Here is an 18,873-nt window from a genome sequence, read left to right as displayed (position 1 = left end):
GAGGGGGATACACACCCATACACACCCATATTAAGTATGCACGCGTCAGGGTTGCACAAAGGTCCATGGTCAGAGGAGCGCGCGCGCACAAACACACACACACACACACACACACACACACACACAGTGTATAAGAGAAACTAAATTCACTCCAAAACACACTCATACTTCATGTGCACGGAGCACAGCAGTGAGTCACTGCCTTAACTTTTAGGCCTCGGGCATGCATATATAAAACGAGGCACACACCCAGGGTGCACTCGTAGGCCCCAATTCCCACAACTTGGCCTTGGTGTCTCATACACCAGCTTCACCAATGCAGTCACCAAGGACACAGAATACTCACATGCAACAGTGTCACACATTCCTATAGATGTCCCACACACACGTACAGGAGTCACTCATACACATCACAAACACACATGTGAGGCTCAAGCACTGCCACAAAGTGTGCAATGACGAACTCCCTCCACAATGAACACCTGAGCCATGGTGCACCTTCAATGTATCCCCACACCATGTCCAACCCACAGACATGGCCCCCAAACATCATGACCCACAGCTCTTCAAACAGGGACCTCTTCCCAACATCCCAAAATGACAGAGGCCAAGACACAGGTGTAAACAATGCTTTATGGGGGTAGGATGGGGATGGGGCAGGCCTCCAGGTAATAAATAACACGTACTCGCAACAGCAGGGCCAGGCAGGAAGTTGGGGCCAAATGGCCCTGGTCTCAGGCTTTAGGAGCTCTTGGGGTATGGTTAGGGGCTGGGGGGGGTGGAGGGCAGAGGTTAGCCAAGACAGAGGAAGCAGCAGCAGGTATGGGTTCCCCCTTCCCCCGTGGCTCAGTCTTGCCCCAAAGCCAGGCCCCACCAGGCCAGGGAAGGAGGAAAGGTGGCAGGGCAGCTTCTCCAGGGCTGGGGCAGATTGGGGCACGGCCTCCTGGGGCCAGGGTCTGGGCCCCAGCCGGAAGGGCAGGGCTGGTCCTGGAGAACAGGTGAGCTGCAAGAGAAGGGTGCGATGACCTAGAGAGGTCCTGATTCTGTCTAGCTTGTGTCTCTGTCTCATTTCTGGATCTCTTCCTGACTCCCACCTGTATCTGTTAGCCCATACCACTTTTTTATCCCTCTGGGGTTTCTGCACTGTCTGTTTCTCCTCTGCAGGTCATTTTGGTCTCTCTCTCTCTCTTCTCTCTCTGAGGGCACCTTTACCTCCTTGTTGTTTGCCTCAGAGAGCTGTCTGAGCCTGTAAGGGGACATTTCAGTGTCTAAATATCATGTCCCCATTTCTGTATGTGTCCCCTATGTCCCTGATCACCTGGATTTAGGCTTCAATCTAGTATTTTCAAAACTAGAGAAACACATTAGATTAGTGGGTTTTTCTTTCGCTGCTTATAACTATCTGGCAGCTTCTAGAAATTCTGAAATTACTTCAGAATATCTGGGGTAAGGCCTGGGTATCAGTATCCTTTAAAGCTATCCAGGAGATTCCAATATCAGCACTGCATGTAAGGGGGAATTAGTTTGGTAGGCCTTTACTATTTTTTATTCAAAATAGAATAAAATAGAATAGAAAATACATAAGTACATCATATGAAATAAGAATACTAGTCAATAGGGACTGAAAGCAGATTATGGTTGCCAGGGGTAGAGGAATGGGGAATGACTGCTTAACGGGTATGCAGCTTCCTTTCAGGATAGTGAAAATGTTCTGCAACTACACAGAGGAGGTGGTTGCTCAACCTTGTGAATGTACTGAATGCCAATGAACTGTACACTTTGAAATGGCTAAATTTATGTTATATGGCCTTAACCTCAATAAAAAAAATAATGATAGTAGGCAAACATGAGTTGGAGTTCTTACAGGTGGGTGTGACTGCATTAGATCAACATATAAAATTGCTGTCCACAAAGTCTATAATATTACATTTAATTCACTGAGGGCAAATCCTGAAAGAAACTACACTAAGCCCCAAGGTGAAGAATACATGACCATTCACTTCTGCACTGCCCCGAGTCCTTAAGATGGATAAGAAGAAAAATAAGAAACAACCCTATGGTAGTCTTTTTAGCATAGTTGTTTTTTGTTTTTGTTTTTGTTTTTGTTTTTTTTGAGATAAGGTCTTACTGTATTACCCAGGCTGCTCTCAAACTCCTGGACTCAGTTTACAGATGAGGAAACTGAGGCCCCAGCACAGCAGGACTAAAAGGATAAGATAGCACCATCCTAAGAACTCATCCTTGTCTCTCCTCTCCCTCTCTCCCTCCACACCACCCACAAATTCCATATTCATTCCATCAGTAAATGATGCTGACTCTACCTTCAAAGTGGGTCCAAAGAGTACAAATGTGGCTTAGTGCTAAAGCACTTGCCTAGCATGAGTGAGGCCCTGAGTACCATCCCCAGCACCACGAAAATTAAAAAAAAAAAAAAAAAAAGAACCCAGATCCAAAGTCTAACAACACTTCCCCAAGCTGCCCTGGAGATGGAAGGGGGCTGGGCATGAAGTAAGAGGGGAGAATTGGCAAGATACACACACACCCACAGAGATGGGGATAGGACCAAATCCTGCAGGGTACTGCAGGCCTGTCAAGGAGTTTGGATCAAGCATAGAAAAATAAACAAGCTTCCTGAGCAGGGAGGTGGTAACCAGGGCAAAGAGGGAAGGAGTGGTGTTTCAGGCAAAGGGCACAGCATGAAAAAAGAGACAGAGAAACAAAATGAACTTCAGTGTGGCTGGAGCAGCTGAAGGGGCGGGGAGAGGCTGGGGAGGCTGGCAGGAGCCATTCCTGCACAGGGTCAGATGCAAGGTTGAGCAGCTTCAGGTGTGTCCCATGGACCCTGGGAACCATGGATGGTTTTGTTTAAACCAGGGAGGGACAGAATCAAATTGTGTTTTAGAAAGACCCAGTGGCTGCATTAGGAGGGAACAAGCCATACAGGTGTATGCCTGTAATCTCACTGACTGTAATCCCAGTGATCAGGGATTACAAATCCAAGAGGATCACAAATTTAAGTCCAGCCTGGGCACTCAGCAAGACCCTGTCTCAAAATAAAATTTAAAAAAGATTGGGAAAATAGCTCAATGGTGGAGCACTTGTCTAGGATGCACGAGGTGCTAAGCTCAATCTCCAATAACCAAAAAAAAAGAGAGAGAGAAAAAAGGAAGTGGGGTGGGGACAAGACTGGAGACAGAGAGACCAGCAAGGAAAAAGGACTAAAAGGACTATCTACTTCTCAACAACCTGTCCACCATCCACTCTCTTCTCAGCTTAGCAGCAGCCCCCCCAATGGTGTCTGTGCCCCCCATGGTCTCTTCCCTACATGCAGCCAGAGTGACCTTGTGAATCTATCAATTGGCTCCAGTACTTGCTCTGCTCAGAAGCTTCCTATGGTTCCCATCCCGGTATAAGCTAGAGCCCTCCCAGGGCCACAGGCACCAACTGGTCAGCTTTGCCCATGCCCACCCCCGTCTCCTGCTGTACCTGCAACACACACACACGTGCACACACACTCTCCATTCAAGCCATGCTGGCCGCCTCGGTCTTCCTCACCCATGCCAGGGCTTCTGCATTTGCTGTTCTCTCTGCAGAGAGCACTCCTGCCTCAGATGCCTACAGGACTCTCTCCCTCCATCCTTCAGATTTTGGCTCAAATGTCACCTTCTTTTTTAAAAAATATTATTTTTAGTTGTAAATGGACACAATGCCTTTTATTTATATTTATGTGGTGCTGAGGATCGAACCCAGTGCCCTACAAGTGCTAGGCAATCACTCTACCACTGAGCCACAACCCCAGGCCCAAATGTCACCTTCTTGGTAAGGTGTCACTCATTGTTGTTTAAAAGTGCATCCACTCTGCCCACTCCCTCCAACTCACTTTTCCTCCGTAGCTCTTATGGCCCTATTATATAATTTACTCAATGTAATGTTTTGAATGTGAAGTGTTCCCCAAAAGCTCATATGTGAGATAATGCAGGGTTTAGAGAAATGAGCCTTAACCCAATCAGTGAATTAATCTCCTGATGGGATTAAATGAGTGGTAACTGAAAGCGCTTAGGTTGTGGCTGGAGTCATTAGGGGCGTGGCTTTGGGGTATATATTTGTATCTGGCAAGTGGAGTCTCTCTCTGCTGTCTGATCATCAGTGAGCTGCTTCCCTCACCACACCCTTCAGCCAAGATGTTCAGCCTCACCTTGAGCCCCAAGGAATGGAGCCTGCTGTCTATGAACTGAGACCTCTGAAACCATGAGTCACCAAATAAACTTTTCCTCTTCTATAATTGTTCTAGTCAAGTCTTTTAGTCACAGAAGTGAAAAAGCTATCAAAAACATTTATGTATTTTGTTTCTTGTCCTGTCTATTCCCAAGAGAATAGAGGATCCATGAGGCCAGGGATTTTTGTCTGTTTTGTCTGTTTTTACCCACTGCTGTCTTCCCAGAGTCCTAAATAGGACCTACAGTATGTGCTCAATACATAGTGAGAACAATGAACGGGAGGGTCAGGTCCAAGGTTGAGGGCTGCAGCTGGAGAAGTTGAGAAGATGGCTCCTTCAGCTCATGTGTTTTGACATCTTTCTCTGTTTCTCTTGTGACATTTTCCGTGTCTCTATGTCTGCTCTATACCCATCTTCCCAGGAGACCACCCTTGCCTCCCCGAGCCCCAGGGTCGCACCTGGCTCTGCAGGTCTCAGCAGCCACAGGGCTGAGGGGCCACGGCCTGGGCACTCCGAGGCTGCCGCAGCTGGCGGAGGGAAGCGTCACCATACTGAATGCCTGAGCCCATCCTCTCGGGGTCTAGCTCACCTGTGGACAGCAGGAGAAGTCAGGACTGGTACCTTGGGGGCCTTTGAGCCCTGCTTCCCACTCCCACTTGGGTCAGTCCAGGCCGCACCTGAGTCGATCTTGTTGAGGATGGTGCGGGCACACTTCAGGAAGGCCTCCTCCACGTTCTCTCCTGTGAGAGCGCTGGTCTCCAGGAACATTAGCTCTGAGGGGCAGGGCCTCTGTCAGTCCCTACCCTCCATTCAGCCAATGGCTGCCTCTCAGTCCATTCTTCAAATGTCCCACCCACCCTCGCCCTCATCTCAGGCCTCTGCACATGCTGTTCCCCTGCTGTGAACATTGTCTCCTCCCCATGCACCCCCCCAGCTCCTCTTTCCAGGTTTGGCTCACGAAGCTCCTCCCTGACTTCCCCACCTGGGTCAGGTGCCTCTCTTGGGCTCCTGCAGGATTTTGTGCCTCTTCCACCCTGGCTCTGACCTCTCAGGAGTGTCACTGTCTGCAAATGGGTCTGTCCCCCAACCATCTTACACTGTACTGTGAGCACCATGAAGGCCAGACCTAGGGCTGATTTCCTGTGTCCTCAGCACCATCCAGCCCAGCCTGGGTCCACTAGGAGTCTACCCATCACCTACATCACAAGCACAAGGTCTCACAGTAGGGAAGTTAGAGCCAGGATGCAAACAGTATCTATCTCTGCTGGCAAAACCTCTTCTAAACCTGAAGGTCACAAAATGGGGGAACATGAACAAGATCTCAAACCAGCAGATGTGGTTGATTTGGCCAGCAAAATGAGTTTATACTTGCAGATCTTTTTGTTATTATTATTATTTTATTTTTGTTACTGGGGATTGAACCCAGAGGCACTTTAGCACTGAGCTACATCCCCAACCCTTTATAGTTTCTATTTAGAGACAGCATCTCACTAAGTTTCTGAGGCTGGCCTTGAACTTGTGATCCTCCTGCCTTAGTCCCTACCCCCCAAGGCGCTGGGATTACAGGTATGTGCCATGACACCCAACTGATATGTGCAAACCTTCTGACTGGGCCGATCAGTCATCTCCACTCCCCTTAGCACCAGAGCCTATTCCCCTGGGGTTCATCCCAGCCCATCTCCCTTATTCAAAAATGTACCTGTTCATAGGCCCTCTAAGTTTCTAATCCCTACTTTATTTTTACTTATTTAGTGTTATTTACTTATTTAGTGTTACTGGTGATTAAACCCAAGAGTGCTCTACCACTGAGCACCTGTCCTTTTTATTTTGAGACAAGGTCTCACTAAGTTGCCCAGCCTGGCTCGAACTTGTGACCCTCCTGCCTCAGACTCCGAAGTCGCGGATGCAATTTCTACCTTAAACCAATACCCTGAGCTGCCTCCCAGGTGGTGGAAACTTCCCAGCTGTCAACTTCCATCTAATGCCTAATCTGTGCCACAAAATACTGAGAACCTTTCCATGGGTGGGTGGCCTCCTTAACCAGCACACTGTAAGACAGAAACATTTTGATCCCCACTCTACAGCTGAGGACACTGAGGACCAGAGTGATCACACAGCTCAACACTCAGACTTGAACCAGACCTGAACCTCCACTTTAGGGCACAGTCACTGATAGCCAGGAGGCACACAGGCCACAGTGAACAGTCCTCTCCCTCCTCCCCCACCCAGCCCACAGCAAAGCCCTCACCATTCTCCTGGGCAAAGCGGGAAGCCTCCAGGAAAGTGACCTCGCGCTCGGGGTCCAGGTCCTTCTTGTTGCCACAGAGGATGACCACAATGTTGGGGCTGGCCAGTGTGCGGGCATCAGTCAGCCAGGCAGCCAGTGAATTGTATGTCTCCCGGCTATGGAGAAGGGACAGAGAAGGAAGGTGGCACAGGAGAGAGGCCACCCATGTCCCACCCCAACCACACTGCTCATGCTGAGTACCCCCACACCCACCTTGTGATGTCATACACCAGCAGGGCTCCAGCCGCCCCTCGGTAATAACTCCGTGTCACCGACCTGTGGGGCCAGGGGGACCCAGTCATCCCCAAGACTGGGTTCTGCCCCAAGACTGCCCCCCTCTGCAGAGAGAGACTAGTGGTTCGGAGGACCCTCTCACTGCTGGCCCAGCCCCCAAAACCTAGCTTTGGTCTGGTCAAGATAATTTCTCTACCTGAAAGTTTCTCTCTCTCACTTTCAACTTCTATCGCACTTAACTCTTTGTCTACCTACTTCTGTGAGTCTCTGTCTCTGTGTCCCTCTTTCTGTATCTGTGCATTGGTCTGTTTCTTTTTCTGCATCTCTTTTATGTGTGTATCTGTATAGCTGTTTTTTCTTTGCAGTGCTGGGGATCTAGCTCAGGGCTTCACTAGGCAAGCAGTCCACCACTGAGCTATACTCCTAGCTGTGTGTCTTAAACTGTTTCCTCCTGTCTCTCGCTGAGTCTGGCTCTCCTACTTATTTTTGCCTTCCCCATCATTCATTCAGAATTTTCTGAGCATCTCCCCTCTACTCAGGCACGTGCTATGCAACATCCGCTTGTCCCTCTTCAGCAAGAGGCCTCCTTCCTAGCATGGCCAACTCTCTCTATTTCCCTGTCTCACCAATCTGGATCCCTCTGGAACTCAGGCAATCACTCCACGAACACTTACTGAGCACTCACTGCGAATCCAATCCACAGCACACACCTGTTTCTCCTTCCCCTGTCTCTGGCCCCCACAGCTCATGCAGTCTATCAACACTTAGCACCTAGGAAGTGCTGCCTAGAGACCACTCTCTCCACGGATTGAACAGCTTGTTTCTATCTCCTGTCCTGTTTCTCAGACTCTCAGAATTTCTGTATGTCTACCAACTTTTCTGCAGACATTTTCTGAAGACCTACTATGTGCTAAGCCCTACACATTTCCCTCTCCCCTACATGTCCATTTCTCCATCCCCCTGGCTACAACCGTCCACCCTCCCCATCCTTCTCTCACTCTGACCTGTTTCTCTTTGCAGCTCCTTACCTACTTTATCCTTCTTTTCATCTTCCTCTTCCTCAGCCCCCCCCTTCTCCTTCCTTTTCTGTGTGTCTCTCTTTCATGCTTCTGCTTCTGTTTCTGCTTTAGAGTCTCTCAAACTCTACTCCCCAACCTTAAGCCTTCCTTTCTTTTCTTCTCTTCCTCTTTCCTTCCTTCCCTTCCCATTCCTTCCTTTTCTTGTGGTGCTGGGGATGGAACCCAGGACCTTGTACCATTTCTCTCTCCCTCTTCCTTGGCCTCTGTGTCGCCTCACTCCTATTATTGTGTCTTGGAGTGCACACACCTCTCTCTCCCCCTCCTCCCCTCCCTCCCTCCTTGGGAGCCCAGCCCACCTACCGAAACCGCTCCTGGCCAGCAGTGTCCCAAATCTGTAGCTTCACAGTCTTCCCACCCACGTTGACCACCCGGGATCCAAACTCCACACCGATCGTGTGGTTGGAGTCCTGTTTGACTGGGAATGGGAAGGAGAGAGGAGGCATGCAGAGGCTCAGAGGATCCTCCACCCTCCAAGGCCTCTTGTCTCTACAAACTCGTTCTCATTGCTGGGGTGTCTGTGAACCTAGCAAAGAGCACACATCAAGGCATGGCCCAGAAGCCAGCAGTGGAGTGCTATCTATGGCCAGTTATGCCCAACCCATCGCTGCCCACCTACCCCACAGCTCTGTGCTCCCAGAACCACTGACAGAAACTCACACTTATTCTCAATGAACTGATGAAGGAGACATGATTTGCCAGTTCCTGCACTGCCGATCACCAGGAATTTGAAGAGGAAGTCTGAGCAGATGGAGTCAAAATCAAGGATACCCACAGGGAGAGAAAGATAAAGGGAAAACCGAGAAGGGTTAGAGAGAAAGAAACAGACACAGAAACAGAGTCACAGACAATTGTAACAGATCACCTTTTTCTTCTTTTGGGGTACTTTTTGTGGGGTGGGGAATGGAACCCAGGGCCTTGTACATGCTAAGCAAGTGCTCTACCACTAACCTACACCCCCAGTCCAAAAAGATCATTCTTTACTTATTTATTTATTTTTTGGTACAGGGGATTGAACCCAGGGATGCTTTACCACTGAGCCACATCCCCAGTCCTTTTTATTTTTTTCATTAGAAACAGGTTCTCAATAATTTAATCAGGGTCTTACTAAACTGCTGAGGCTGGCCCCAAACTTGCAATCCTCCTGCCTCAGTGTCCCAAGTTGCTAGGACTTCAGGTGTGCATCACTGGGCCTGGTATAAGATTATTCTTTGGAGTTACCATAGACACAGTTCTAAAGATCTTTATATCAACAGCTCACTTAATCTGTGGGAGAACTCTAGGAAGGAGGTATACTAGTAACTATCCCTGTTTTCCAGATGTGGTAACTGAGTCCAAAGAGGTTAACTGAATTGCCCAAGATCACCCATCTAAGGCAGAACTGAGATTCAAACCCTGGCTGAAGTTCTCCAGAGTCCAAGACATTTGCTATTACATTGTTAATTCCTCTTGAAAATCATCTAATCAAGGGAAACCTAGCCTCTGTCCCTCTTTTTTGGCACTTAAAATTAAACCCAAGAGCACTTTACCACTGAGTTACATCCCCAGCCCTTTTGTTTTGTTTTGTTTTGTTTTGTTTGAGACATGCTCTTGAGAAGTTGCTTAGGGCCTTGCTAAGTTACTGAGGCTGGCCCAGAATTTGCGATTCTCCTGCCTCATCCTCCTGATTACCTGGATCTACAGGTATAGGTCGTCTCTGGTCCTCTTGACTTCACTTCCTACCACCCTCTCAACTCAGGTCTCTGGCCTCCAGTCTATTCCCTGAAAATGACAAGCTGGTTCCCACTTCTGGGTTTTTGCATTTGATAACTCTGCTTTTGTGTCTGTTGTAAGAAGGCAGCGCCCTCTGAATCCTAAGCCAGAGCTTTCTACGGTCCCTGTTCCCTCAACCACCTGGTATTGTACATTCATACTTTTTTCAGTTCATATCCTCTTCGTCCCACCCTCTGCCCAGATCCTCCTATTTTCAAGCTTTAGCCCCATCCTTTGCCATTAAGTTCCTATCCTAACTCAGGGATAACCCATCCCAATCTATCCCCCGAACCTCTCAAGCCAGATCAGCCTCACAGCCCAGTGCATCTCATTCTTCTGTGTTCCCTCTAACCAGTAGAGCACGACCCCTGCCAGTCAAGACAGCCCCGCCCCAATCACTCAAGCTCCGCCCCAATACATGAAGGCCCACCTCTTCCCTCAAGGCCTACCCTGAACCCATCGAGACCGGCTCTCTCGAATCCCGTCCCGTATCTATTTAACCCACGCACCAGACCCTCAGGCTCCACCCAAATCGATTAAGCTCAGCCCCAGACCCACGAAACCCCTCCCAGCATCCACTTAGGCCCTGCCCCCATCGAGGCAGACCCCGCCCCCCGGTACACAAGGCCCCGCCCAATTCCCCACAGGCCGCATCCTCTTTGGGCCCAGACCCCAGACCCCAGCTTCTGCCCACCACCCTCACCGTAGGTCTCGGCCATGACTCGGTCGCGGCCGCTGAGGGCCGCAATATGGCGCCGCGGCCGCGCCTGCTCCTCGGCTGGCAGCCGCTCCACTCCGGCTGCAGCCCCGGCTCCTTCCTACTCCCGGACCCGGAGCCGCCACTTCCGCCTCCACCCCCCGCCCGCTCCGGCGCGACCCGCTAGAGCTGCGGGATACCAGGCCACGCTTTCCAAAGGAAGTGATTGGCGGACTCGGCAGGCAGAGGGCGGGACAAAGGGCGCGGATTGGTGGCCCGAGAGGGGCTGAGTCGAAGGGGGCGGGAGCAAGGCGAGCAATTGGCAGAGCAAGTGGGAAGGGGCGGTTCTGAGATGCTTCGCCCAGCGGAGGAACGGATTTGGTCAGGAGTCCGAGGGCAGACTAGAGACTCCGGATTGGGTAGGAGCAGCCTTGGGGCGGAGATATGGATGCAAAGAAGGGGCAAGGGCAGGACTGGAGCAATCTTGAGTGGGTGGGTGCGATTTCTGACCCCAAAGGCAGGAAGGAAAACTGGGAGAACACGCGCAGGTTACTTCCCACCCGGCTTTGCAGATACTCTTCAAGAAAATACCTGCTTTGCGATTTATGTCCTCAGGTCCGATTGGCGCATTACCAATAGTTCAGCTCCCTGTCATTGGTCAGGAGAGGACCCAACCCCTCAGTTGGGTGTTTGATTCCGTCTTCTCGCTAGCTTGTCCCAGATCTAATCTTAGGTGCCCGCCTAGGGTACCAGCTTAGAGCGAAGGGCTTTCATCAAACTCTGCCTAGCAACCATTGACGATGCCACGTTCAGGGAGTTGATTGGGTAGATTCAGGAACCTGCTAAGCATTTCCTTTGTATAGCCCCACTCCACCCCAAAAAACCACAGAGGCCGGCAGTTTGCTCTAGCTGATGTATTTGCATAAGGCCAGGAGGGAAAAACAGCAGGAACAGCGGTAGGTTGAGCTCACTGACAATAGAAATCCCATTTCTGAAAAAAAAAAAAAAAAAAAAAAAAGGGAAAACAGTGAAGAGAAAACCAGCGGTCACACATCGGATCTACTGGTTAAGCAAAAGCTGCAGCCTCAGGGGCCAGGTTTGGCCACACAGGTGCTATGCAAATTAGCCTAGAGCCCTAAACCTTTCCACCTTTCAACTAGATCCCGATGTAGATAGCACTCCCTATGTTACAGATTAGAAATTTGAGTCAAGAAAAGAATTTGTCCCAGCACACACAGCAAGGCTACCAGACAGCACAGGAGTTATCTTTGCCTGTCATCACAACCCAAGGGTCCTCCTCCTCCAGGAAACGTGCCACCAGGCAGAACACTCACATCTGTCTTCACATCAATTTTCCCAGGTTTCAGAGTTTGGTCCTCACGAACAATGCTACTGGGGAAATAGCCCAGACGAGCAGCCAGGTCTCCATAGTAATCACCCTGAACCTGGGAAACAGAAGTTAAGAGCTGAGTCTGGGAAGACAGAACACTCATTCCTGCACAGCCTCCTGTCTGGACCCCCACACACCTGGTTCTGACCCTGTCATTTGAATCTTAGCTTAAATGTCACCTGCTCAGATCCCTCCCAGAGCATGTGATTTAGTGTAGTCACCCATTCATTCTATATAAATGCTCACAGAAGCACATATTTGCTGACATTTTTGATGGCTTATTGCTTGTCTCCCTCCAGTAGAATAAAAGGAATTCCTTGTAGTTGTATTTTTGGTGTCTAGAAATGCAGGTGCCCTGTACTTGCTAAACAAAGTAAAAATAAAGTAAGTCACAAAATGTCCCCCTTCCCCAAGTATCTCTGTATCTGTTCACCCCAAATTTTCTCTAAGGTGGAGAACTGGAGAGAACTCCCACCCCAACCCCATACTCCTCCCTCTTCCATCCTCCCAAGACTCACACTGCCTCCCCAGAAGAGCCGCCCTCGGCCCTTCAGCTTCGAGAAGACATACACAATTTGACCCCTGTGTATGGTCAGAAAACGGCAGTCAGGGGCCACGTAGTCCTGAAGGGCCACAGCCATGGAGATGGGGTCTGGAGAAGGAATAGAAGGGAAGAGCAGCCCTACGTACACAGACGTGCAACCCAAGTCCCAGCTCCCCATTCCCGCTCTTACGGCTGCATTCCTCATCAGCACAAAGCTTCCGGTCAGCCAGTTTGGGCATGGGGCGGTCTGCGACACTAGGCCCTGGAAAGGCAGTCAGCAAGAGGATGACACCAAGGAGCACTGGAGACCACGCCATCGTGGACTACGGAGCAACAGTGACCAGTTGGGGGATGGGGTCTCCAATTTCCTCCTGCCCTCCCTCTCGCCAGAAACAAGGAAACCTGTGTTCAGTCTTGTCCCCGCCCAAAACCAGTCCCAAATTTCATCCACACCACCTAGAGGCGGCTATCCAGCCAGAACCATTTCAAGGATGAGGTGAAGACCGTAGGCCCCAGGAAACGCCCAGATTGGCCCAAAGCAACCCAGGCCACTACAAGTGACAGCCACCCCTCAAAAGAGGCCCAGACAGGCAGGTTGAGATATTTGAATCCCTGAAGTTGGTTTAGGTAACTGGACCCCTCCAGGTAGAGAACCAGAGGAGCTAATAGTGAAAACTACCTTGGAATTTCCTGAGCTGAGGGGCAGAACAAGGCAACCCTTTGATTCCAAGGACAGGTCCACCTCTGGGTGTATGTTGGGCTTCTGGCTAGGTAATGTCCCACCATGTTCACTATTCATCCTTGAACTCCACTTCCTGACTGGATGACCCGGGCTAGGCTATTTCTCCTCAAAGCCTCACCTTGCTCATATGTAAAATGGGGATAATAATGAAAAGAACAGTTAAGGGCACTCACAAATATTTTTATTTTATTAACTCAAACAGATATTCTGCATCACTTCAGGAGGAGGTAATGGAAATGGAAGTTCAGAAAGTTAAGGAACTTGGCCCCAGCACAATGGCACATGTCTGTAATTCCTAGTAACTCTAGAGACTGAAGCAAGAGAATTGCAAATTCAAGGCCAGCCTGGAACCTTAGTGAGACTTGTCTCAAGATAAAAAATAAAAAGGGCTGGGGGATGTGGCTCAGTGGTTAAGCACCCTGGATTCAACTGCTGGTGCCAAAAAAAAAAAAAGAGAGAGACTTGTCTAAAACAACACAGCCAAGAAATTGAGGAGTCAAGGTTTGCCAGCAGTCCCCGGGAATCGTCACTGGTATCTGACCTGACAGGGCTCTTTTAGGGTTAAATACTCCCATCCAAATTCAAAATGGATCTTCAGGGAACAGAAGAGTGCTAAGTGGCCTGAAAAGATGCAGTCAACAAAATCCAGATTTCATCTTTTTCATTTTTGTTTTCATTTATTTTATTGGTTCTTCTTAGTTATACATGATGGAGGAAGAATCCATTCTGATAAAATTATACAAGCATAGGATCAGACCATTATATATATATATATATATATTTTTTTTTTTTTTTGGCAGTACTGGGGATCAAACTCAGGGCCTGTGCTTGCATGGCAAGCACTCTACCAGCTGAGCTATCTCCCCAGCCCTAGACCATCATATCTTAACAAGTAATAAACTAACAAAAAAGGGTGAGAGTCATAATGAAACTTGAGGGGTGGCCTAAACTTTTTTTTTTTTTTTTTTTTTTTGGTACTGGAGACTGAACCCAGGGTCACTGAGTTACATCCCCATCCTCTTTTTGAGACAGGGTCTCAAATGGGTGAGGCTAGCCTCAAACTTGTCACAGACTCCCAAGTTGGGATTACAGTATGGCCACCATACCCTGCTATCTGGGCGGCCTACATTTAAAAACAACTTAAGAAGCCTATCAACCAGTTACCATATGTAGACTTTTTCTGAATTCTGACTGTAACTATACAAACGTATGTATAGAAACTGAAAATCTGAATATTAATCAGGTATTGAGTGCTGTCTAAAAGCTGATTTAGGCACGATCATAGCTTTGTAGTTTTTAAAATTTAGAAAATTCTTAAATATAAAGCTGATACTGGGCTAATAGACTTGTTGGGATTTACTTCAAAATAATTTGAGTGGAATCTTGCTTGAAAAAAATTTGGCCATAAGCAAAATCGAAGGAAATATGGGAGTTCAGTATACTATTGTCTTCGTTTACTTTTGAACTTTCCATTTTAAAACATTCTTAAAAATTATTCCTTCCTTCAGCAAATGTTTGTCCCTGATCTCGGCAATGGAGATTTATCAAGGATGAAAAATGAAGATGCCTGGTGAGAGGGGTTGAGAGTGTAGCTCAGTGATACAGCACATGCTCAGTCTGTGAGACTCAATACCTAGCACCCCTACCCCCACGAAAAAAATGATATGTAGAACACACTCCACCTGTGATCCTAGAGCCTGAGCAACAGGATCACAACTTTGAGGGCTGCCTGAACGACGTAGTCAAACCCTGTCTCAAAATAAAAACAGTGGGAATGTAGCTCAGTGATACAGCATTCCTGGGTTCAATCCCCAATACTGCCAAGGCGGGGCGGGGGGCCAGCAAGCGCACTCAATAATTAGCTGTAGGGACTGTGGCCCCAGTATTATTAATGAAGTCACAAAGTTGTAGAAATGACTTTATTTTCCAAAGCCCAATTTAATTACCTATTGCTGGATAATTAATTACCCCAAAACACAGTCACTTAAAACCAACATTATCACTGTTTCTTTGGGTCAGAAGTCTAGACACAGCTTAGCTAGTTGCCTATGGTCTACAAGGCTGCAATCAATCTGTCAGCTAGGGCTGCAGGTCCATCTGACAGCTGGACTGGGGGAGGATCTGACTCCAGGCTCTCAGTGGCTGGAGGATTCAGTTGCTTGTGGAAACTGGACTGTGGGCCTCTGTCCTCACTAGCTGTTGGCTAGAGGCTTCCCTCAGCTTCTTGCCACATGTATCTCTTCAAAGGCAGCTAGCAACAAGAAGCCAGTCTTTGTAATCTTATCATGGAAGTGAATTCCTATTATTTTTGCTGCAGTCTTCACTCCCCCACCATCAGCAGTTTTCAATTTCTGTGGTTTCAGTAACCAGCCTTATGAAAATATTAAATGGAAAATTCCAGGAAAAAAAATGACTTTAAATTATGTTATCCCGAGTATAATGAAATCTCACTCCATCCACTCCAGCCTGCTAAAACAGGGATCATCCCTTCGTTCAGTGGACACACACTGTATATGCCCCCTGCCCATTATTCATGTAAATAGCTATATAGGTTATCAGGTCCCCCGTGCTCATGTTCAAGTCACCCTTATTTTAATAGTGGTCCCAACACGAATGGTATGAATCTACATTATGTACAACCATAGAAATGAAATTATGTACCCCATTTGTGTACAATGAATCAAAATGCAGTCTGTAAAAAATTAAAAGCTAAATAAAAATAATAAAAAAAAAAGTGGTCCCAAAGCACAAGAGTAATGATTCTGCTTACTACGTGATACATGCATACCCACATTTATAGCAGCATGACTCACAACAGCCAAGCTATGGAACCAGCCTAAGTGTACCTCAACAGATGAACGAATAATGAATAGCTGAGATATACACACAAAGGTGATTTACTCAACCCTGAAGAACAAAATTATGTCATTTGCAGGAAAATGGATGAAACTGGAGATCATGCTAAGTGAAATGAATCAAACTCAGAAAGTCAAGGGTCATGTTTTCTCTTGTATGTGGAAACTAAAGAGAAAAAAGGGGAAAAAAGGAAAGGATCTCATGAAAATAAGAGGAAGATCAGCAGAGTAGAGGATAGAAACAAGGGAGGAGGGGAAAGAAAAGGGAAATACAGGGAAATAAACCATATTATGCTATGTGCATGTACAAATATATCACAATAAATCTATTAGGTATAGTTATAATGTACCAAGTAAAAAAAAAAGTAATGATGCTGAGAAGCCGTAAAGTGCTTTAAGATAAAAAGTGATAATGAGGAAAGGAAAGGAAATCAGGCTGAGCTCACTAAGAACCACAGTTAACAAACCTGTGAAATTGTGAAGGAAAAAAAATAAATGCATGGGAGTTTTGCTATCACACTTTACTTTAAACAGCAAGTTACAGCCTGCACGCACGATAAGTGCTTAAAGATAGAAAAAGCATTACAGGGTTTGGTACTACTCCTGGCTTCCGGAGTGCATTGGGGGTCCAGGAGTACATTCCTCACAAAAGAGTGGGGAGTTGCTTATTTACTTGAAGCTGGTCACTAGGTCCAGCTCATGTTCAAAAGGGGATTTCACAAGAGTGAATGTCAGAGGGTGGGGATTGTCAGAAACCATCTTAGAGACTATCTCCCACACCCAAACGCCACCCATGACCCAGAGGCAGTGGCAGCAAGCTTCACAGTCCATCCTACTTGTACCACTTTCTCTCTGGAACTCTAGCCACACAAACAGGGCCGCTGAAGCACAATCCTATGGAATACGATGCATACTGCATTCCCTGGAGGTTTCCTTTCTGCCTAGTCCCCAACACTGAGCTCAATCCCACCCCAGAGCCATTACACTGCCTCCAGATCTCCAAACAGGAGGCTGTTCTTGGTCTTCTGGGGCTCAGAGTAAGATTACCTCTGCTATGCTTCCCCCTCAGCTTTCATTCTCTGTCTCACTGAGGGGAAACCAGGCTCTGGGCTGTCATTAACCAAAAACATGAGGTAGTGGAGAATGTGCACTCATGTCTCACCTGTAAACTTGTTTCAACTAGAGACCCACATGCAGAGAACCATTCTCCAGAGCATCCACATCTTTCCCAGGGCCTTCAACACTGCACTGAGTGCTCAGAACATTTTTTACTGGGCAGAGGCTGGACACAAAACAAGCTTGTTGTCAGGTAGGAGTCTCTCAAGGGCAAAGACTAGGCTTCAGCCATTTCTACAAACCCAGCACCCACCACCACATGCTGAGTGAAAGTCAGCTCTACTCAAATACACCTTCTCAGAGGCCGTTTGTTGACACCCACAACTGTTCCCAGTCCTGCTACCCCATCACAGCAGTTGTTTCCATTGGAATACTTGAAATTAGCTCATCTCCTTTGTTTGGGGGGTACTGGGAATTGAACTCAGGGGCACTGCACCACTGAGCCACATCCCCAGTCCTATTTTGTATTTTATTTAGAGGCAGGGTCGGAGTTGCTTAGGGCCTTGCCTTTTGCTGAGGCTGGCTTTGAACTCACAATCCTCCTGCCTCAGCCTCCTGAGCCACTGGAATCACAGGCGCACACCACTATACCCAGCTTAGCTCATCTATTTTCATTATACACCCTAACTCTAGAAAAATGTTTTAGTGTCTAATAGATAACACTCAGCAAAAATGCTGAGTTGAGTGCTTGATAGCATCTGAGTGTGTATGTGAATATGTGGGTTTTGGGGGAAGAATGAGTACAACCTTATTGCAGTATTAACAGGATTCCTCTTCACGTAGGAAGAAAATGAAGTTCAGAGTAGGGACATCAATTGCCCATGGGGTAACAGCTAGGGACTTCCCAGTGGAAACCAAGGCTGGTTGGCCACAAAAGCCACACATCATAGCCACTAGGCCTGTGGTTCCCAATGTGGTGGGTGAGATGTCTCCACTCACCTGTCAGTAGTAACAATGCGTCATTTAACAAAGAGGGCAATCCCTTTCTTCTTCCTCTTCCAGACCACATGGGGAAAATTCTGCATTTCACATTGCATGTCTTCAATTTCTTTTTTCCAGTGCTGGGGAGCTTCATGCATGCCAGGCAAACACTACCACTGAGCCACATCTCCAGCCCTATTTTGTATTTTATTTAGACAGGGTCTCACTGAATTGCTTAGCACCTTGCTGTTGCTGAGGCTGGATTTGAACTGGTGATCCTCCTGCCTCAGTCTTCTAAGCCGCTGGGATTACAGGCAAGTGCCACCACATCTGGCATCCCCCACTTTTTTAAATAGGGTCTTGCTACATTGCACAGGTCAGTCTTGAACTTGGGATCCTCCTGCCTCAGTCTCCAGAATAGGCAGGGTTACAGGCATACACGACTGCACCTCACTCACTTTCTTCAGCACTTCTAATACTTTTTATTGGCAGTGAGAGGGGACAATACTGGGGTTTGAACCCGGGGCACTCTACAACTGAGCCACATCCCCAGCCCTTTTTTATTTGTATTTATGTATGTATGTACATACGTACCAAGGATTGAACCAGGGCACAACCACTCAGCCACATCCCCAGCCCATGTGGTATTTTATTTAGAGACAGGGCCTCACTAAATTGCTTAAGGGCCTGGCTAAATTGCTGAGGCTGGCTTTGAACTTGTAATCCTCCTGTCTCAGCCTCCTGAGCCACTGGGATTACAGGCATGTGCCACCATGCCCAGCCCTTTTTTATTTTTATTTATTTAATAATTAATTATTATTATTATTATTATCTTTTTTTTTTTTTTTTGGTGGGGCGGAGGATTGAACCCAAGGTCTTGTGCATGTGAGGCAAGCGCTCTACCAACTGAGCTATATCCTCAGACCTCCTTTTTATTTTTGAGACAAAATCTTGCTAAGATGCCCAGGCTGGCCTTGAACTTACAATCTTCCTGCCTCATGACATTCCTCTTTAATGGAGAGAGCAAAGCAGGAACAGAATTA

The 18,873-nt window shown here is 47.7% G+C and overlaps 2 protein-coding genes and 1 long non-coding RNA gene across 5 annotated transcripts; 1 reads left to right on the top strand and 2 right to left on the bottom strand.

Moving 5' to 3' along the window:
- Nucleotides 1–613: 613 nt before the first annotated feature.
- Nucleotides 614–10,434, bottom strand: RAB4B (RAB4B, member RAS oncogene family). 2 transcript variants are annotated; one of them, XM_079118431.1, is made up of 8 exons: nt 10,269–10,434; nt 8,474–8,554; nt 8,117–8,231; nt 6,717–6,779; nt 6,465–6,619; nt 4,894–4,989; nt 4,675–4,805; nt 614–1,003 (listed from the first exon to the last, which is right to left on the bottom strand). In XM_079118431.1, the coding sequence occupies exons 1-7, from the start codon at nt 10,282–10,284 to the stop codon at nt 4,690–4,692; spliced, it is 642 nt and encodes a 213-aa protein (XP_078974557.1). In that variant the 5' UTR covers nt 10,285–10,434; the 3' UTR covers nt 614–1,003; nt 4,675–4,689. The 2 variants fall into 2 exon arrangements, with proteins under 2 accessions (XP_078974557.1, XP_078974558.1); XM_079118432.1 differs by lacking the exon at nt 6,717–6,779.
- Nucleotides 10,435–10,614: 180 nt separating this feature from the next.
- Nucleotides 10,615–13,325, top strand: LOC306648366. The gene is made up of 2 exons (XR_013760366.1): nt 10,615–10,681; nt 12,103–13,325. It is a non-coding gene; the product is annotated as an uncharacterized lncRNA (long non-coding RNA).
- Nucleotides 11,162–12,513, bottom strand: MIA (MIA SH3 domain containing; the record flags this gene model as incomplete). 2 transcript variants are annotated; one of them, XM_079118443.1, is made up of 4 exons in its annotated part: nt 11,162–11,253; nt 11,597–11,707; nt 12,171–12,304; nt 12,387–12,513. In XM_079118443.1, 4 exons carry the CDS (start codon nt 12,511–12,513, stop codon nt 11,230–11,232), a joined length of 396 nt encoding a protein of 131 aa, XP_078974569.1. In that variant the 3' UTR covers nt 11,162–11,229. The 2 variants fall into 2 exon arrangements, with proteins under 2 accessions (XP_078974569.1, XP_078974568.1); XM_079118442.1 differs by lacking the exon at nt 11,162–11,253 and having other exon boundaries at nt 11,276–11,707.
- Nucleotides 13,326–18,873: the final 5,548 nt, after the last annotated feature.

This window comes from Sciurus vulgaris (assembly GCF_902686455.1).
Source record: "Sciurus vulgaris genome assembly, chromosome: 17".
NCBI lineage: Eukaryota > Metazoa > Chordata > Mammalia > Rodentia > Sciuridae > Sciurus > Sciurus vulgaris.
The sequence above is the reverse complement of the archived record's forward strand: the minus strand, read 5'-3'. Positions and strand labels throughout refer to the sequence as shown.